Source organism: Mus caroli, unplaced genomic scaffold, assembly GCF_978045245.1.
Source record: "Mus caroli unplaced genomic scaffold, Mus_caroli_1 scaffold_1, whole genome shotgun sequence".
Lineage (NCBI taxonomy): Eukaryota > Metazoa > Chordata > Mammalia > Rodentia > Muridae > Mus > Mus caroli.
Genome location: NW_028227256.1, coordinates 154799684 through 154821714, shown reverse-complemented (window position 1 = coordinate 154821714; position 22031 = coordinate 154799684). Strand labels below are relative to the sequence as shown.

At 37.5% G+C, this 22031-nt stretch overlaps 1 protein-coding gene and 1 long non-coding RNA gene across 8 annotated transcripts in view; one reads left to right on the top strand and one right to left on the bottom strand.

Annotated features, from left to right (window-relative positions):
• Rasal2 (RAS protein activator like 2) overlaps positions 1 to 22031 on the top strand; it is a 268302-nt gene that overhangs the window by 132903 nt on the left and 113368 nt on the right. Inside the window, exon 1 of one of the 5 annotated variants that reach the window (XM_029477236.2) lies at positions 17405 to 18293. The exons of the other annotated variants lie outside the window; for them this stretch is intronic. Within the exon in view, the coding sequence (XP_029333096.1) occupies positions 18281 to 18293 (13 nt within the window). The 5' untranslated portion in view covers positions 17405 to 18280. Of the gene's footprint in view, positions 1 to 17404; positions 18294 to 22031 lie in introns of those variants that run through there. 5 annotated transcript variants of the gene reach the window in all.
• LOC147006177 (uncharacterized) overlaps positions 1 to 22031 on the bottom strand; it is a 143909-nt gene that overhangs the window by 54957 nt on the left and 66921 nt on the right. The window lies entirely within an intron of this gene.

Sequence of the window (22031 nt, the reverse complement as noted above, 5' to 3'; positions counted from 1 at the left end):
AGGCTAACTATCAAAACATAGTTGAAGGGTAAAAGTAGTTTCCTCCGTGAAGAAAATTTGGTTAGAGGTGGCCGAGATTGCTCATCAGGTAAAGCTGCCTGCTCCCAAGCTTGATTCCCAAGTGGATTCCTGGGACCCACATGGAAAAGGAAAGAACTGACTCCCACAAGTTGACCTCCGAACATGCACACACACTCATATACACACTAAAATATAGTTCAAAAACAATTTTAATTTGTTTAGACATAGGGCTGTAGATTACTGTTTTAGCAGCCTGTACAGAACTCATGAGCTCTAAACTATATACATATATTATTAACATGTTTATAAACTGCTCATAGAAAAGAATGTCACATATACACAAATAAAAGCAAATTAACACAATAGTGGTCTACTAATTTTATACATGAAATCATCAAATGTTTTCTGGGAAGATAAAAGGAAACAAATATGATAGCCCATTAATGCCAGATTACCTTTTCAGAGGGTAGACATATGGCATACATAAACTCATGCAAGCTCATACATATCCTTATAAAAGCAGTAAGTAAATCTTTACATGGAGACTTAGATTTAAAGCACTTGCTCTGGTAGTCTAATATTACTTACTAGGCTCATGGCTGTTACCTGTAAAACTGATAAAATGACATAAACAATTTTTCCAAATTTTGATTACTCCACAGTACAAGAAACATAATAAAATTATTACTCAGCAGGGTAGGAAAAAGGCATCCTCAGGTCTTCTCGTGTGAGCAAAGCTTGCTGTACATCTATAAACCACGGGTAGCTTTTAATGTTTGAATTCATTATTAGAAGTGTGAACAATCAGAAAGATAGGTTAAGTCACAGGCACAACATTTATGATTCATAGAAGACTTGTACTGTATGTAGCCTTTGTTCAGTTAAGTTTTATTTAGCAAAGGGGGAAGGAGAATAAAATGTCCTTTACAGCATTCCTGAAGCATGAACAGAGGATATTTTTCTAATCTTTAGACTATAATAATCTAATCTAAGCAGGAAGGTTTTAGCCAGGCAGAATAGCACTTGCCCTTTAATCTCAGCACTATGGAGGCAGAGGTGTTCAGATCTCTGTGAGTTGTAGGTCAGTTTGCTCTACATTGTGAATTCTAGGACAGCCAGAGCTACAGAGTAAGACCCTGTCTAAAACGAACAAAAGAATAAAATCTTATGTTCAGTCTGATTCACTTGCTTTGTCTTTTCTGCCCAGTTAATTTCATGTGTTTTCATGTTTCCAAGCAATCATGTCTGTATGGATAGCTTTTAAATGTCTATTTCTGGCTTCTTCTTTCCCTTTTAATTCAGAGCTTTAATTCCAGTTGGTCCCCTGAACATCTCTTCCAGCATAGTCAAAACCAAACTCCTGTGTAGCTTCCCTCTTCATCCCTTCCTAGCTTCATAACCAGTTCATGTGGTAACTGTCTCTGTTAACATGACTATTGTATTTGCTTCTGCCTCGATTTCTTCCATTTTTAAAATTTCTAAAGTTTATTTGGCATTTCCTTAGAGGATTAGTTGAATCATATTAGTTTCTTTGTTTCAACATAGCTATCTCAGGTTCTGGCCTGACTGAATTGCTTCAGGTTTTCAAGGCAGCCTCAGATACAATGGCATTTGCTCACTTCAGCTATCAACCTGCAGTGCCTTGCTCTGTTCTTCCACCTTTACCTTGACCTCCTTTGTATGGAAATGTGCTCTGTCCTAAGGCCCAGATCATCTCTTGGCAATCTTTCCCTTCATTCTGCCAATCAGCATTCTCCAGTATGAGAATTTACCCATAGTAAATTGCACTAATATTTGGATGTGTGCCCTTATGTTTTCACTAAGTTGTTGGTGTGTATTTTAGTTACTAGATGGGACCTTGTAGATGATGACAGGACTGTGGTTTATCCAATCAGTTATCACTGCATCAGCCTTCAGATAGCTCAGGTTAAGCATACAACCGCATGCAAGATATACACTAAACCTATCTTGGAGCTCTCAGAAAGCATTCTGTTTCTGTATCTCATGAGCTTGTCCTTGGTGTTTTTATTTGCATAGTTGGAGAAATTCTTCTCCTGTAAAGCACGGGAATAACTCAACAGTCTGTTGTATGATGGAGGTAGAAAGAAGGGGTTCAGTTATAATGCACTTTGGGGTTTACTATAGAGACTTGACCTAGATCCTTAAGGACTCAGGGGTTTTTCTAAAAGGAAAAGGAAACTGAACGATTCAGATAAGTTGAGAAAAACTACCTAAGTACCAGTGCAGGCTGACACCTACTACCTCTTGAGTGCCTCCTCCTTCCCACCCCACCCTTGAGACTCAGATGTGTGTATTAGGAACCAGAAGTAGGAGTAGAGAGCTAACCAAACAGCACATTGGTGCCAATGAATATAAGAGAAAGATGCACTTCAAAGCCCCATATGATTAAGAGCACATTTAACAATTGTATGGAGTGGGTACTTAATAGCTACAGAATTTCACAGTGGTAGATCTGGCTCCTGGGGGCGGGGGCAAAGCTTGCAGACTAAGAGAAAAGTTGTCTTCTTCTGATAATTATTTGACATCAGTGACATAGCATGGGGCTGAAAGTCAAAGATGTGTTTTATTTATCCTCGTTAATACATTAGGTTAAGTTTTCTTGGGGTTTAGCAGTGACTGAACCATTACATTTAGGTTGAAACAATACCTTTCAGTCTATTACTCCTATGACTCTTTTTAAAAAAATTATCAGCTTTGCAAACTCACATGAACTGTTTTCAAAGAGGCTAGTTTATGTTTTCCATAATAGGAATGAAGAACTATAGCTCAGATAAATAAAGGCATGTTGTATCAGTTTTCTTACAGAGAATGAAAATTAATTCAAAATCACATTAAAAATATCTATTTCTCTCTTATTATTGAGTAAAACTCGTAAGTTTTTAAAAGAAATGCTATTACTCTCATTTTTCATGGGTATTTGTCTTTCAAGTTTCATTCCACTGTATTTTTATCTTATTGGTGATAATGCACTCTATTAGAATTGATAATTGTACCACTGTTTTTATCTCAGGAAAGACTATCTAATTAAACAACATTTACTTTCGTAATGAAAGCACATTTACCTGCTGATTCTTATCATGACCCTTTATAGAAAAAGTTAAAGTTTATTTTTGGGTGTGTATGCTGTGTGTATGTGGGCACACACGCATGCATGTAGTTAAGAGGACAACCCCTATGGACTCCCTCCCTTCTACCATTGTTATGTGGATTCTGGGAGATGTCCAGCAAGTGCTTTATCATTGATCCCAAAGTCTTTTTGATATTTAAATACTGATGGTTATTTTTCCACATTGTACATACATCTGGAGAAAGAGGTGTGTAATTTAAGGAAGCAATTCTTTGGATATATCAGCTCAGCTTAATGGCTCCTACTTCACAGAATTTGAAAGATGTCAAATGCAAATTTCCTAGCAGATTGCTGGTGTGTCTGTAGCAGGTGAATATTAAATTCTTTCTTTCCCTTTGACACTTTTACTTTGTAGTCTTACAAAAACAGAAAACAAAAGCAACTGCCAATGTGTAATCCAACCAGTTCAGGTATAGATTCTTAATCTATCTAATTTTTAAGACTGGCACTGCAATTTTAGATTTTTTAAAGTATACTCTATTTTATATATAGCCTAACAGGTTATGACAAATATTCAAGATGCCACATATTTGATGAAGAAACTTTTCATAAAAAAAGCAATAGACAGTGCTGGCTGGAGAGATGGCTCGGCAGTTAAGAGCACTGACTCCTTTTCCAGAGGTCCTGAGTTCAATTCCCAGCAACCACACGGTGATGCACAACCATCTGTTATTGGGTCCGATGCCTTCTTCTGGTATATCTGAAGACAGTGACAGTGTACTCAATACATTAAATAAATAAATAAATAAATAAACAAACAAACAAACAAACAAACAAACCTAAAGCAATAGGCAGCATATATAGATATAGATATATCTAGATAGATATAGACTAGATAGATGTATCTAGATAGATAGACTGCTTCTTTCAACATTTTGTGCTACCATTTAGCAATATTTAGGTTAATATTTATTATACATTTATTAAGTCTTTGTTGACCAAATTGTATTCTAACTGCTTTTATTAAACAGGGAAGTTGGAGAGTAGTACTGAATACTGAAGTTAAGGCACTGATTTCTATTATAGGTCCATGTTACCGCAGATTGTTCGCAGATGACTGGTACACCGTGTACAAGCCTGTTCAGAAGGCATTTCATTAGATATGCTTAGGATACCAAACATGGCAGGAGTGAATAAAAGAAAACTAAGTGATGTGTTACGGTCTTAGCATCGCACTTGGAATGTTACCAAATTATGGAAGCTCCTGACTATTCACAACAGTGTTCTGTTTGTTTTCTTCCTTGGGGCATTACATGCCATCATTCCTATCAAAGCATAGATGACCATAATATAGAGTATGTGCTCTCCTCTTTTTAATATTTTGTGGATGGAACAGAGTATTAGTCTTGGTAAAAGGGAGCTCATTTTAACAAAAGTTGAGTTTTCACATTTTTTGTTGTAATGGTTTGTATTCTGTTTAGTGAACACTTTAAAAGTATTGCCTAGTAAAAGAAATAGTTCTGTAAATGAAAACAAAAGAACACTTCAGAGAATCTAGGATGATAATAGCTTGGGAGTTCAAGTGCATGAAGAAATCGGTAAAGGTACTTATACCTTTTTATGGAAAAGAGTACTATTTTAAAGGAGCCATGAATGATAAAAGTTGCTCTCATTTTTCTTTTTTACATTTTTTATAACTCTGTCTCCTCCCTCCCTCTTCCCACTCCCACGAGGCAGATGCTCTTATTATCCCTCTTATTTGTTAATACTCAGGGAAACCGAGGTACTGTCTGTCTTAAGATCCCATAAATGGTAAAGGCTCAGCTGGTGTTGGAACCTAGCAGTTAGTCCCTACCACCGTATTCTTCCACACACTATTGCACCTGAGAAGTTCTAGTTAAAACTTCTGAGGCTAGAGAAAGAACACAGTAGTCAGGAGTGTTTGTTGCCCTTCCAGAGAGTCATTCTTTCCGGAGACCTGGGTTCAATCCCAGGCTTAGTTCCTGGTACTTAAATAGGCTCTCAACCACCACTAACTCCAGTTCCAGGGGAACCAACATACCTTTCTGGTTATTATTGGCTTTGCTGCAGCATGTACATGCATGCACACATGCATGCACAAACACATGCATGCAAATACACAGAAACAACATTCAAAGTGTCAGAGTTCTGTGTTCTTCATCCCAGTGAAATTGTCAATGTTTGGATATCTTTTTTTTTTTTTTTAAATTTAAGTTTTATTTAGTTTGTCGAGACATGGTTTCTCTGTATAGCTCTGGCTGTACTGGAACTCACTTTGTAGACCAGGCTGGCCTGGAACTCAGAAATCCGCCTGCCTCTGCCTCCCAAGTGCTGGGATTAAAGTCGTGTGCCACCGCCGCCCGGCCATTCCTCAGGAATTTTACAAGGTGGTTAACCCAAAACTAGTGATGAGTAAGTAATTTCTGTTTACTAGAGATAGAACTCAAAAGTCATTAAATGAACATCCACAAAAAGGGTGCATTTACAATTAGGACTACTCAAGTACAAATTGAGTTAAGCATTGAATATGATATATTCAGTAGTTTTGATTTCATATTTTTTTTTTTTTTTTGGTTTTTTCGAGACAGGGTTTCTCTGTATAGCCCTGGCTGTCCTGGCACTCACTTTGTAGACCAGGCTGGCCTCGAACTCAGAAATCCGCCTGCCTCTGCCTCCCGAGTGCTGGGATTAAAGGCGTGCGCCACCACGCCCGGCTTGATTTCATATTTTTAAATTTCATTATATATAATGAAACTGTGAGCATCCACTTCTGTATTTGCCAGGCACTGGCAGAGCCTCACAGGAGACAGCTATATCAGGCTCCTGTCAGCAGGCTCTTGTTGGCATCTCCCTAATGTCTGGGTTTGGTGGTTGTTTATGGGGTGGATGCCCAAGGGGGCAGTCTCTGGATGGTCATTCTGTCAGTCTCTGCTCTGAACTTTGTCTCTGTAACTCCTTCCATGAGAATTTTGTTACCCCTTCTAAGAAGGAACAAAGTATCCACACTTTGGTCTTCCTTCTTGAGTTTTATGTGTTTTGCAAATTGTTATCTTGGGTATTTGAAATTTCTGGGCTAATATCCACTTATCAGTGAGTGCATATCATGTGTGCTCTTTTGTGATTGGGTTACATCACTTAGGATGATAACCTCCAGATACTTCCATTTGCCTAAGAATTTCATAAATTCATTGTTTATAATAGCTGAGTAGTATTCCATTGTGTAAATGAACCACATTTTCTGTATCCATTCTTCTGTTGAGGGACATCTGGGTTCTTTCCAGCTTCTGGCTATTATAAATAAGGCTGCTATGAACATAGTGGAGCATGTGTCCTTCTTACCGGTTGGGACATCTTCTGGGTATATGCCCAGGAGAGGTATTGCTGGATCTTCCGGTAGTACTATGTCCAGTTTTCTAAGGAACCACCAAACTGATTTCCAGAGTGGTTGTACAAGCTTGCAATCCCACCAGCAAAGTAGGAGTGTTCCTCTTTCTCCACATCCTCGCCAGCATCTGCTGTCACCTGAATTTTTCATCTTAGCCATTCTGACTGGTGTGAGGTGGAATCTCAGGGTTGTTTTGAGTTGCATTTCCCTGATGATTAAGGATGTTGAACATTTTTTCAGGTGCTTCTTAGCCATTCGGTACTCCTCAGGTGAGAATTCTTTGTTTAGCTCTGTACCCATCTTTTAATAGGTTTATTTGATTTTCTGGAGTCCAGCTTCTTGAGTTCTTTGTATATATTGGATATTATCCCCCTATCAGATTTAGGATTGGTAAAGATCCTTTCTCAGTCTGTTGGTGGCCTTTTTGTCTTATTGACGGTGTCTTTGCCTTACAGAAGCTTTGCAATTTTATGAGCTCCCATTTGTCGATTCTCAATCTTACAGCACAAGCCATTGCTGTTCTGTTCAGGAATTTTCCCCCTGTGCCCATATCTCTGAGGCTTTTCCCCACTTTCTCCTCTATAAGTTTCAGAGACTCTGGTTTAATGTGGAGTTCCTTGATCCACTTAGACTTGAGCTTTGTACAAGGAGAGAAGAATGGATCAATTCACATTCTTCTACATGATAACCGCCAGTTTTGCCAGCACCATTTGTTGAAATGCTGTCTTTTTTCCACTGGATGGTTTTAGCTCCCTTTTCAAAGATCAAGTGACCATAGGTGTGTGGGTTCATTTCTGGGTCTTCAATTCTATTCCATTGATCTACCTGTCTGTCGCTGTACCAATACCATGCAGTTTTTTTTAATTGGCTATTTATTTCATTTACATTTCCAATGCTATACCAAAAGTCCCCCACATGCTCCCCCACCCACTCCTCCACCCACCCACTCCCACTTCTTGGCCCTGTCGTTCCCCTGTACTGAGGCATATAAAGTTTGCACAACTAATGGGCCTCTCTTTCCACTGATGGCCAACTAGGCCATTTTCTCATACATATGCAGCTAGAGACACGAGCACCAGGGGGGTACTTGTTACGTTCATATTGTTGTTCCACCTATAGGATTGCAGATCCCTTTAGCTCTTTGGGTACTTTCTCTAGTTCCTCCATTGGGGGCCCTGTGGTCCATCCAATAGCTGACTGTGAGCATCCACTTCTGTGTTTGCTAGGCCCCGGCATAGTCTCACAAGAGACAGCTCTATCTGGGTCCTTTCAGCAAATTCTTGCTAGTGTATGCAATGGTGTCAGTGTTTGGAAGCTGATTATGGGATGGATCCCTAGATATGGCAGTCTCTAGATGGTCCATCCTTTCGTCACAGCTCCGAACTTTGTCTCTGAAACTCCTTCCATGGGTGTTTTGTTCCCAATCCTAAGAAGGGGCTAAGTGTCCACACTTTGATCTTCATTCTTCTTGAGTTTCATGCGTTTAGCAAATTGTATCTTATATCTTGGGTATCCTAAGTTTCTGGACTAATAGCCATTTATCAGTATTGTCATTATTTTGTTTCCCATTTCCAAATGTTTTAACCAGATTTTACAAAAAAATATGAAGCTGGGTGTGGTGGCGCATGCCTTTAATCCCAACACTTGGGAGGCAGAGACAGACTCTACAAAGTAAGTTCCAGGACAGCCAGGGCTATACAGAGAAACCCTCTCTCAAAAAAAAACCAGAAAGAGAGAGAGAGAGAGAGAGAGAGAGAGAGAGAGAGAGAGAGAGAGAGAGAGAGCATAAGAGACGACAGAGGAACAAAAAAGCAAAACAGATTGGATATGGAGGTCCACACATACAATCCTAGCACTTAGGTGGTAGAAGCAGGAAGATTAGCAGAAGTTCAAAGCCAGCCTAAGCTGGCTTTGCTACATAGCAAGTTCAAGACCAGCCTGGGCTACCTAACATCCTGTCTGAAAGGTAAAAAGAAAAGGCGGAGGAAGACAAAGAAGGAAGAAGAAAAGAAAGAAAGAAAAGAGAAGAGAAGAGCAGAAAAGAAAAGGGAGGTGGGAAAGGAAGGAAACTGTAAATATCTTATTTTAGTAAAATTAAAATATTCAAACATTAAATTTTTCATATGAGACTATTTTCTCCTGTTGCCTGGCTTTTTTGTCAACATGACATTTTAAGACTAGTAGATTAAATATATTTTTTAAAATAACTTTAAAAAGAAAAAACACAAGATAAGTCATATAGGAGGGACATATTTGCTTTGTTGTTAGTAATTACTACTGAAAGTAGGTTCCAGAAACAATGCATATATAGGAACTTTCAAAGCACACTGTCCAAAGGGACAGTATGTAATATCTGAAGTGAAAATATAATATGGGTCATATCAAAAACAGAAATAGAATTTCCTGTTACAACCTGGCAAATGCTTGAATAAAAAGATCTTACTACTTTTATTATAATGATAGGAGTAAAAGTTTTAAAATACCTATCATAAATTACTTTTCCCCCATATAAGAATTTTATTTTCCTTTGTGGTTAGATTTTCTTTTTTTAGTGAATGGATAGGTTTATTTCCATAGTCAGTCTTGAGTAGTAAACAAGGGTGCTTCAGTGATTATATCACAAACCAACAGTTTCCTCCTATCAAAGGCTCTTACTTTTGCACTTTTACCAAAGTGATCAACAAGCAAATTGAGTTCATATTTGCCTTGATGTATCTGCTGAGTTACCCGAGCTGCTGCTTCAAAGCTTCTGGCATCTCGGATGTCAGAAAGCGAAGGAACTATGATACCTCATGACCTTCATGGAGTTAGAGTGAGTCATGATACTAACAGAGTTCCATCCACACAGGAGCCAATTCTCTGGAGGCCTTGAGAAGCAGTGCTATCCTCTCTGCTTAGCACAGACGTCACACAGTCAGCAAGGTGAGACACAGTTAACCAGAAGATCCGGCTGTGTAACCTCCCATGATGTTACAACCAGCTGCTTTGCTTCTGTACATCCCCTTCTGTCTTAGCAACCACAAACTTAATATAAACTTCAACAGCACATTCAAAGAAGGCAGACTTCAACTTGGTATGTAGTTTCTTCTCATCCCCAAAGGATAAATTGTAGAATACAAATTGAGCTTTCTTCTTATACATTTTGAGAGCTGCACACTTGAAAAAACCAAACTTGCAGAGCTTTCTCATAGAGCAGTCAAAATTAGCCAAACCACAAAATACCATCCTCTTTCAGTGTAATTGAGAATTCATCAATTCCCTTAGCTGTTTGAGGGTCCACCTGCATATAGCATTTTACTAAATTTAGAGCAATGACAGCAAACTTAGGGTGCCACCAAAGCCTACACAGTGCATAATAAATACTTCATGGGGCCAAATTCACAACTGTACTTTTCAACTGCAAGACACAACTGCAGGAATCCATGAGGATGTCATATACAAGCTCCAGGTACACCAGTGTGCCATAGATAAGAACATTCTCTTCCTAAGGTAAGCACCAACCTGCTCACTCATTATGCTGCAACTCACAGAGTGGAGTTGGAGTTTGTACTAAAAACAAAACAAAACAAAACAAACAAACAAAAAACCCAGAAAGGAAAGTACTTTGCACACCACCAGAGTGTAAATACCAACCTAGTTATAAACCGTCTTGTCTACAATGGTGTCCTGCCTACAAGATACACTGGTACTCTAGTGGAACAAACATTGTGGGAGTAACTAAACAATATATGATTGGAATTAAGGCCTGCTCCATAAGAAGGAACCCATGTCTGATACTGCCTGGGAGGCCAAAGGCCCAAGACTAGATAAGCCATGGATGGACCTAGTGAGGAAACCACAGAATACTGTTCTACCAAAATGACTCCTAACAACATTCTGCTATATGCATAAATCAGCACCTTGCTCAGCTATTATCAAAGATGCCTCCTCCTGCAGTAAATGGGAACAAATGCAGAGACCTGCAACTGGACAATGTACAGAGAGTAAGAGACCTTGAGACCTTCAGCCCTAAATGGGATGTCTCCATCAAATCCTGCCCCTCAGATCTCAAGAAACTTTGGAAGAGGAGGCAGAAAGATTTTAAGACCTAGTGGGAAAGAAAACCAAGGAAACAAGGCCTTCTAGACACAACAGAAACTGTGGCAGCATGTACAGGTCTAAGCCAGATGGGGGTCCCAGTGCTGAGAGGGGACGTAGACACAAGCCCCCATCTCTACCTAGAAGCTGTCTCCAGTTGGCAACCACTCCCAAAGGAAGAACTTATCTCCTCCAACCCAGTATCACTGGGGATACAAACCAAACTTAATGGGCTCACGCCCAGCAGTAAACGGCCAACACAAACAAACTCAGAAATTTTGGAAGTGGTTTTTGTTTCTTTGTTTTGTTTTTGTTTTGTTTTGTTTTGTTTTTTTGTCTCACAATGCTATGTCTGAGAGGGGGGGGAGGGAAGGAAAAGGGGGTTGGTGGATGGACAGACTGAACTATCGACTGACCCATCTTTTGCTTTCGTATTATTGTCTGTGTGTTTCTTGTGAGTTTTCTTTGGCTCTTTTTTTTCCATATTGGTTTTGGGGGTTTTTGTTTGTTTTTTGTTTTTTGCATCCTGGTTGTTTTATTTCATTTTTTTATTTATTGTTATTGTTAATTTTAGATGCTTGCTTGTATTCTAAAGAGAAAAGTAAGGTAAATGGGTGTGGATTTGGGTGGGTGAAGAAATAGGTCTGATGAGGGGTTGGTATGGAAACCATAATCAGTATCTATTATTAGGAGGGGGGGATCTATTTTCAGGTAAAAAAGAAAAAAGGAGGGCTATGTTTTTAAAAATCCATCACTTAAGAATAATATTCTTTTTTTTTCAGAAAAAAATAACAAAATACCTATAAAATGATGACACTATGTGTATGCAACTAGTACATTGAGCTCTTATAAAAGATGTGCTCTAGGTCAATCTATTATCCTGTTCCAATAAGAATGTTTTAAAAATAAGAAATAAAAGTATAAATATAAAACTGAGGAAAAGAGGTTGCCATTCTCTCTTGAATTGGATTGCTTGTCAAGAGTACACAGTCTGGGACTGAAGCTTTCTTTACTCATTACATTGCATTCTGCCTTTAAAGGAAAGCAAGATCCACAGCAGCCCCTCTTTCAGGCGCTCCTAAGAAAGCGAGTGTTCTGAATCTGCTCACAGTCAGAAAAAATATTTTAGATTCTAGCTAATGTAAATCTCTGTATTGAAGTATATGAAGAAACATGTATGTATAATACCTTTTCAAAAAATCTACACAAATTATTAGTACATGATTACTACATATACAATAATCTACATAAATATATAGTGCATAATTACACACTAAGAACAAGAGGCTCTGCTGATAAATCAAATTTGGTATAATCTGCAAGCTCTTACATAAAATTAATATAGAAAATTTGGAAAGTACAGGAAGCTGCGAAGAGGCAAAACAAAACTCCAAATGCCAGTCAAATAAAGAAATGTGGACGAGGCCAGCCTGGTCTACAGAGTGAGTTCCAGGACAGCCAGGGCTACACAGAAACCCTGTCTCAAAAAAACAAAAAAAAAAAACAACAACAAAAAAAAGAAATGTGGAGTAGCTCAGTCGTGTACCATAGTGGCTCAGCACTCAGAGCCAACAGAAGAAGTATGCGTTCTAGTGCTGCCACATTGAGATTGGCATGTCACTGAGCTTGACTGTGTCTCCATCTCATTTGTAAAATGGACATTTGTTTCTTTCGTTGCTTATTTTAGAATTCGGTTCCATGGGAAATGAGCTTTAGAATTTTCTTTTAGATTGTTTCCCTTTTAAAAAATGCTTTATGGAACTAGAGATGGGTCATCCATTTAAGGCTAGGCTCACAACTAAAAATCACAACATAAAAGGTTTTATGACTTAGTTTTTTTTATTTCTGTTGAAATTTAGTTTGTTTCAGTTACTTGTAAGGTAATTATAGAAATTGAATGAACTACTTGATGAAGAATTTTGAACTATCTTGTGTGTGTCTGTGTGTGTGTTTTGTTATATGCATATGTACAAATGAAATGCCAAAGACTTACTGTAGCAAAAACCCTAATGTTTTATCTATATAGACTGTGGACATAGAGACCACTTACCTATGATCATTATTTGTACTGAAAGTAGTCTGTGTTCTGTGTTTTATGAGAAAACTGCAATAATGTCTGAGTTATGATCGCACAAACAAACCTGGCTGGCAAGTTTGTATTTGTTTTGTTTCTTTTTTTTTTGTTTTTCTAGACAGGGTTTCTCTGTGTAGCCCTGGCTGTCCTGGAACTCACTTTGTAGACCAGGCTGGCCTTTGTATTTGTTTTTAAAACCATTGAGGAATATGAGTTTCCTAAGATCATTCTTTACAGAAATAACTTAATATCCTATTTAATTTATTTTAGTGTTTTATTTTGTGTGTGTTCATATGTACAGATACATACAGAGCCTAGAGGACAACCGTAGATAGCATTTCTTTGAATCTCTCTATTTTGTTTTTGTTGATAAAATTTCTCACTGGCCTGAAGCATGCCATATGCCCCAGGAATCAGGAATCTGCCTGTTTCCACGTCCCTAGCACTGGGTTGTGGAAAGCAAACTCAGGTTCTCCATGCTTAAAAGGCAGGTACTTACTAAGGGGTCTTTTCAGTCCTCGGACCCCTTTTTTATAATAGATGGAATAAGCCAATATCATAAATATGGTGCAAGCTGTGTGAGTGTATTCAAAAATAGTATTTATTATTATCATCTACCACTATCCCCAGAATGCCTTTAGATAGCTTTTGTTGCTTATTAAGTTTTCCATTTCCATCATTTCTATGGGGTTTTCTTGTTCAAATGATGATATAAAACAAAATATTTTCCTTGTATCTATCCCACTTAATATTTTGCCCAATTTTCCTTGCAGTACTGTTTTGTTCACATGAGAACCCAAGTTACAGAGCACTCAAATAGGGCTTTGTCTCTGTACTACTTCCTCACAGCCAGTTGCCAGGAAATGTATTTTATGCAATCATCTTAGCTCCAAGAGGAAGGCAATGCTCAAATTGTTGTTGTTTTTGTTGTTGTTGTTGTTCTTTTTGAGATAAAGTTTCCCTGTGTAACATCCCTGTCAGTCCTGGAACTCACTTTATAAGACCAGGCTGGCCTTGAAATCACAGAGATCTACCTGCCTCTGCCTCCCAAGTGCTGGGATTAAAGGTGTGCAGTACCATATCTGACTTCAGACTTTTAACCTGAAGTTTAAAAGGAATCTGTGACTATCCTAATTATTCCGTGTTTGTCTAGTGCCCTTTCAACAATCATGTGGATACATTGCTATTCATATGATTTATTGGAAATTCTGGTCTTCTAATGTCTTTTCATCAAAGTAGAATGAATGCTTAGTGTCATTTCTGAGTAAGTGGGTGATTTTGATATTTGTCATAACAATTGTAAACAATGATTTCTTTTTCTAATATGAACTCTTAGAAGAATTCAGTAGGAAGACTACATTATCAAAATGCCTTTTCCGTGTAAGGCAACATTAAAAGAAGCTGTGTTTGTGGTTAGAAAAGCTGTGTGTTACAACCCATCTGCTGTTTGAAAGCGGGAACGTTCATAAGTGCAAGCGCTCGATCTGTTCAGTTTGGTGTACCCCTCAATCTGGTTGCTGCTGAGATATTTTTCTGCTTGGAAGAGTAGAGGATAAGTGTTAAGGAATTGCTTGCTTGTTGATCTGTTTGAAAAATGAGTGAATTTGATGTATAAGTTTTTGATTATGTGTAGCTAACTAAATTGTGATCATTTTGGTGTTTTAAAAACAATCCATCTGTGGCACAGAAAATTACTGTTGGTTTTTTATTAACAAAGACAAAACTTATTGATACTAATCTTGGAATCATTCCTAGATTGACTCCTCTAGGAGTCAACTTTTGCCTGTGCCAAGCTGTTTACTATAGACTTAACACTATGGTTACAACTCTGGATAGATGTGTGTACTCCTTGCCTCCTTGGAGCTTCAATTCAGCTTACCTGAATTACAGTGAGGAACATGTGAGATCCAGTGTAAATAATTTATAACTATATTGTTTCAAGATGTCTAATAAGAGAGTTTGAATTAGTTCATAATAGGAAAACATTGAGACTGACTTGAGATAGTTCTTTTGTTTGAATTATAACATTACAGAATGGAGTCTAAAAGATAGCGTTATAGTCATCTAATTCAGCTATTCATTCAGTGCTTAATTAATATTATTCATTGATATTTTATTTTCTTTTAGGTTTGTTTGTTTATTTGTTTGTTTGTTTTGACTGTACTAAGAGATGGGGACCTATGCCTAGCATAAGCCTAGGCTATACTCTATCACTTTACTTAGAAAAATGCAGTTTCATGCAATTTAATACAAACATCTATTAAGTATCATGCTGGGTCTCGACTGTGTAAAATGGACTAGTCAAGAATACTCTACCCAGTTACCTATTCAGGGAAATATGTGAAACCTAATAATCAAAACATAAATGCAATGCCTTGATTGGCCTTGTCTTTCCAAAGTGAACATGGTCGGTGCCATGGAGTGTTCTGAATTATAGTTAAAAAGAAAAGAAGAGAAAAGAAAAGAAAAGAAAAGAAAAGAAAAGAAAAGAAAAGAAAAGAAAAAAGAAAAAACCTCCACCAAACTCTAAAAGGCTTTTCCTAACCAGAGAGGGATTTTCTGTATGGGCATGGATGTTAGGAACTTTGTAGATTATTAATGACTGCATAGTGATGCATTTACTCCTGCTTCCCCGAAGTTTGAGGACTCCCAGTGCTACAACAGAGGATTAAACATTATTTGAACTCTACTTCAGAAGCTGCACTTCCCTACCAAGGCAGCATAGCAGCTGAGTAAGACTTCTCAACAGTGAGATACAGAGATGGTAGTCCTGGGAACTACCTCTGCTGCCTAGAATTTTACCCATTTATGAGTAGGTCCCGACTGGGAAACTATCTTTCCTTGATATTTAATTATGCTGCCTTCAATTAGACTGTTAACATAAGATGTGGAAGTGTTATCAGCCCTGTTTTAAAGTTACTTTAAAACTAATAAATGACATGTATTCATCCTTCTGACTGTCCCTCTACCAGTTATTAAGCTCCTACTGATGCTGTGCATATTTTTATAAGGTCTGGAAATGGGTGGAAAGCAAGATGAAAGCTCCTACCACCTTCCATTTCCTGGAACGGACCTCCTCATATTGTGGGTAGGGAAAAGGCACATAAGACATCAGAGTATCCATGATACAGATAAAGGAAAATCGTGAGGACTGTGAGTCAGGAAAATAGACACAGAGCAGGAGGGTGTGATTCACTCTAGCTATGGAAGAGAAGATAGGCCATACTAGGAACATAGTTGTGCATCTGGATTTTGAAGAATAAATAAGAAAGCAGGCAGGACTGCAGAGCATCAAGAGCTCAAAGGCTGGGGGCACGTAGCATGGTGTCAAAGGTGCAGTTATGGAAGCACCATGTATCATCTCCTTTGAAAATTATTGAATATTGGAATAGTGTATATTTAAGAAAAAATTCTCTACATGGGAGCTTGGATTTCTTCAAGATTTTCTCAAGTATCAGAATTGAGAATGTAAATGGTTTTTTACAGCATTATAGTTTTCCTTTGGATGTGCTATTATTGACGTGAACTCACTGCCTGAACTCCAAAGCTTTTGTAAAGTATTAAGTAGTAGGAGAGTCTCATGTTTTAGCAAACATATTTCAGAAGAGAACGTCACAGATTACATGGCATTTGGAAAAAGTTGTCATATTTTATTATATATACCATAATACTCATGTTGCTTAGGAGAGTGACAAAGAACTGCTAAATTACAGGGTTCCTCTCACATGGACACTCTGGGAAGAAATTGGAGCCCATTCTCTCTCAGAGTGGCAGGGCTTCAGAGAGCCACTTCTGTAACTCAACAATTCTGATTTCTGTTTTGTTTGTTATTTTGAGCTGAAATCTCTTCCTGTGACTTAAATCACTGTTCGTAATTCTCTTAACTAGAACTGAGGAAATAATTATCTATTTACTTGAATGGTTGCTATGAATAATTGATTTCATTGTGCTTTGTATGTTCTAAGATTAGCTATACGCAGCAGTTTATAATGATGTAACTTTGTATTGTATGGGGGTTGATGCTTTGTTTTGTCTTGTGTAGGGCAGGGTAGAAAGCTGTGGAGTGCTAGTCTTCATATGCAAGCCATCAGTGTGGCTGTTTTTGCAGAGTATTTGGTTATGCTTTTCTTTCCCTTTCGTATTTGAATAGCAGTAGGGACTAAAGGGTAGGTAGTTTATGTGAAGTGGAAACCGGAAACTGAAAATAAAGGCAGACAAAATGTACTATAAGACTAGATTAAGAAAACTAAATTTTGATGGAATTAAAAGAGAAATTTTATCAAGGGAGAGTAGTGAGGATATACATATGAACAAAATACAATGTATTTTGTACAGTAGACAATATGATATAAGTATATATATATATAATTAAATATTATAAGAAACCTATTTTATTGTTCATCCACTTTAAATTTTTTTTCTTAAATAAATGTTACTTAAATCACTGAGACTTAATTAGAAAGGTGAAGGAATGCTAAAAGATTCATTCCCTAACACATATTTGTACATAGATACATATCTGTATACATGAATAGCTGATGTGAAGTTTATATACTACATTTAAACTGCCCCCCCCCACACACACACACACTCACACATGTAGATAGGAGACAGAGTAGAGTGTGAATCCATCATTGGTAAACAGCCCCTAACAGATTGACTTAATTTCATTTCTGCTCTGCTCCCTGAAGTAGCACATGGAGTCTGCTGTGATAATTTGACATGCTAGCCTCAGCAACTGAGTAGCAATGTAGTGCATCAGGTCCTCTTGCCTGTAAGGATGGTTACATTGTTAATCTGCCTTCCTTTTTTTTTTTTGTATTGAGTGTAGAAAAATACCCTGAGCGTGTGTCTTATTTTAGACTCAAATGATGACTAAGTGGGTGATGCTATAATTTTATCAGGCCTAGTAGGAAACTAGTTGAGTAGAATCTCTTTGTATAAAATTATTCTTCAATTACTATTCTTTGTATTAAAATGAAATTCTAATTTAACAAGGAGCCTTATGGAAATAAAAAAATTTCTAAATACAGGATATTTCCATCATGAGACATTAAATTGGTTTGATTAATAAAGTAATTTAAAAGATACTGAGATGCCTGTGTAAAATATAAATATTTACTCCATTTTGTGTACTTTAAACGTTTGTGTTGATTTAGTACAGTAACATTCCAAAATAGGGTCTGAAATTAGCTTTATTTTTCTAGCCTTAAAATGGTACAGATTTTGAAGCCGTTTTTTAAAATTACTTTTTAGAATACCCAAAAAGAAGTACAATATGTACTCCCACCCTTGGAATAGAAAAAAAAGAGTTACCTCACTGGATAAATCTGACATTTTTTGTCCTCAGTGCTAATGAAAGAGACTCAGTGGTGAGTGAGCAAGGAAGAGTGGCTGTTGTTCCGTGCTCTCCAGCACAAGAAAGGAGGGGGTGGATAGAGTTTGACTGGCACTGGCTCTGGCTTTTCTGCATTCCAAACTGTCTGAGGAACAGAGAGAGAGCAAAAGGGAGAGAGAAAACAGGAGAGCAAGCACGGGCGAGCATAGTACACAAAGTGGAGTTTCTGACCGATGCTGGAAAGATCATGTTAGCAACACCCAGAAACTTCAAAGAATGCAGACCCCAGGTAAGAGCTGCCAGGAATTATATGTTTGTTTATAGTTAAGAGAAGGTGTTTTGTTATGTAAATGTAGTATTTGCCATAGTATTTTAAAAATTAAGCTTTTTTTTTCCCCACTTCTGTGTGTTTACAGAAATATGTGTAGACTGTTAATATTCTAGCACAAAATCCAACACAAGCATCACTTTGGGATTAAAAGAACAGTGAACATGGCAGAGCATTAACATAACAACATTTTCTGCTCTTATTAATAATCAGATATGAAACCAATATTTTATTTGAATCTGCCTCAAAAAAATCTTCACAAAATATAAAGATACCTGGGATTTGATAGAACTCATTTCTGAGACAGAATATACTTAGCATTCAGCTTGAATCTCTGTAGAATATAATTGTCATTCAGAAGTTCAACAGGTTAGAGCCACAGACAACAGTAAGAGCATTCATATGGAAAGTGTGCTTGTTCTGATTACAGAAGGTTGCCTTTTAATATTCTCTCCCAGCAGATGACAATTTAGAGATTTTAACTGGTTGACTCAGTGAAAACTAAATCTGGGGCTTTAAAGATTATGGATACAGCCCTTTCTTTTCATTCTCAGTGAGAACACTGAAACCTAAGGACTTTGATACCTGCTCATGTAAAAACCTAGATTTCTTAATTCTCAGTTAATGCCTTTTGGCTTAATTGTTTAGTTTTGGTATGATACTGTTTGTATCTAGATTTCACATTTTAATCTACACTGTAGTTGTTAATCTCATAAATGATGAATTATTGCCTAAATAAATCAGATATATTATGAACCCACATTAAAATCTTATGAGGAGAAAATACTGAGGATTACTATCAAATTATTATTAATAGATATTTTAATTATGTCTTAACCAGTTATAAATTAAATATTTACTAATAGATAGCTTATAATTATGGAAAATCTAGCTTATAGTGATATTTTTAATAAGTTATACAGTATATAAGTAGCATTTTGTATCTCTTTATGAAGTTAAAACTCTTAAAATTGATTATCATTTCTTTTAAAGGCTTGAAGTCTTAGATTTTCTGTATAAGTAAATTTCCTATATAGAAATCTCCATTTTATGTACGTTATCTTTTACTATAAGCAAAACTAAAATCTTCCTATATCACTTCTTTCCTGTATTAATTTAAAGAGATAAGATAGAGTTTTTAAAGTATTCAACCATTTGGACCAGCTCTGCTTTTCTCCATTCATGAGACTTCTCTGTTTTTACCTCATGAATTATGTGTTAGAGGATAACTTAAATGGAGGACCTTGAAAGTCAGGGCATCTGTCTTCATGCATTGTCATATAGTCTCTTTAAAAAGTTGCTGCCCCTTCCATTTTTCTGGAGACCATTGTGATGAAAGCCACACTATTCTAGTGAGCTAAATAATGATAGTCACTGCCAAAACCATCTGCCATGGCTCTTTAAAACTCCTGAGAACAAGTTAGTCTGATTTAAGCTTTAAGCACAATGAAGGCACTGACTCTTTTGTCTTGATTCCTAACCTTCATTCCAGTATGAGGCTAGACCTGTGTAAGTTCAGTGCTGATTTCCAGGTATGTGGAAGATGGGCGTAGCTTATAAGGAATAGCTTCATTATTATTGTGGGCTATCTCAGAAACCATTGCAAAGTTAATTCTCCACCCAGTAGGAAGCAAGAGACTGTTCACTGTTTGTCTTACTGGAGAACCCATTACTTAAGTTTATAAGAGGTCTGAAGACTGTGAAAATAATGACCCAATAACACATGCAACTTAATAGTATTTACGTGTAACTATGTAAGTAAGGCTTAGGGTTTTGTCTTCAATTTCATCCTTCTTAAAATATGTGAAAGAACTGCTCTGGTATATCTGAATATTATGGTGTGTGTGTGTGTACATCACGGGACAGAATGAATAGGGGAGATTAAGATGCATCTTTGACCTGAATGTCGTTTCCTTTTGCCAGGAATGATCAATTTACTGACTTAAGTTGAAATAAACTGTTATTATCCAACCTAACCCCAAAACTAATCAACCTAATCATGAACTACACTACTGTGCCAAAAAAACGAAGAGCTGTCAGTGCTTTTAGCAGCTAAGCCATCTTTCCACCCAAGATTTCTTCTTTTTACTGATTCCTTTTACCTCTTATATTTACCTCTTAAATATAATTCTATTTTGTGTTCTGAAAAAATCTTTAATAAAGATTGCCTCTTCAAATAAAATGAAGGCAAAAGATCAGGGACACAGACATGAAGCTGAGCATGTGTAACTCCATGATTTGTGAAGTTAATTATTTACTCACACACAGTTCCAGGAATCCCTCCCCAGAAACTGCCTGTTTCCCATCTGCCTCTGCAGCCTCTGAACAGGAGTGCTGCTTATTTACAGCTTTGTTTCTCCTCAGTCCTTTGATGTTCACGATTGTTCTTGATTACGTTGCTCTGGGTTTCGGTTTTGATGAAAAGTAACTCACACCATTTTACACCTGAGAGATACAGGGGGACGAGTTATGTCTCTGTGCCCTGTTGTTCTGATCATGGCTCTACACTCAGTATGAATTCTCCTGCTGCCTGAGATTTCCAAGTGCTAGGGGTGTACTGAGAGTCCCGTTTTCCTGTGACCATGGTCAGCTTGTGTTCAGAAGCCTTCAGCCGTACCACTTATATCCTGTACATGCTTAACAAGAGAAACCTAACTGAATCAAAGATCAGAATTCACTGGAAGGACTTTGTCTTCTCTGGTGCATTCCCAACCCCCCCCCCCCCCCCTCTGGTATTGAGTTGAATCAGAAACATTGAATTTAAAGTGAGGAGGAGATCTGCCAGAGCCTTGACTCTGGATGGCCCTGGTTTTCATCCATGGATCCATAGCTTTTTACAGGTAATGAGTTGCTGCAGCATGCTGGAGGAATTGGATATGGCAGCCTTTTTCTTTGAAGAAGAACTACCTGCTTCTGCTTGCAATTTGAGCCGCCAGGAGCAGGCATTGTCATTCAGTTTAGAGGTCTTTGCTGGGCAGGGCAACATGTAGAACAAATGACTGTGACATCTTCGGGGCAGTTTGAAAGGCTGTGGAGTCTGCTATCCCTGCTTACCACTTTAGCTATCTGAAGACTTGAAATGCTGCTACTTTTCCCCCTAAAATACTTCAAATGAGATTGGATAACTGATTGGACTTTTGAGTCAGATAGTAAAGCTAAGATATTTGGTTCTCTACTTAAATAGTTTCCTTTTTCAAAAATACCTAGAATACTAAATGTCAAGTAAATAAATGAAATGGGATTTATAAAGAGGAGTGTGTGCTGTGGTGATCATAGGAAGAGCCACAAAGAACCTCCCAACTCCCCGTGTGAAAACAGGTGTGAGTTAGGGGTATTGAGTCCAGGAAGGAAAAGGTGTCCTGCACAGAGCCTACTCTCTAAGAGTTCCTAGTGAATGCTTCTCATCTCTGTTGTCTCAGAGTACAGAAAAGCAACGTAACAGGGAGTGCATCACACGTACCCTGCTTGTTGTAGTGAATCTCCACCAGAGCGGAAGCCTAAGACTCTTAACAAATTCAAATCTTTTATTATATATGTATGTATGCATACATACTATATATATATATATATGTGTGTGTGTGTGTGTGTGTGTGTGTGTGTGTGTGTGCATGTGTGTGTGTGTATATATATATATACTTATATATGTATACTTATATATATACTTATATATATATATATAAACAAATATCCTGACATTTC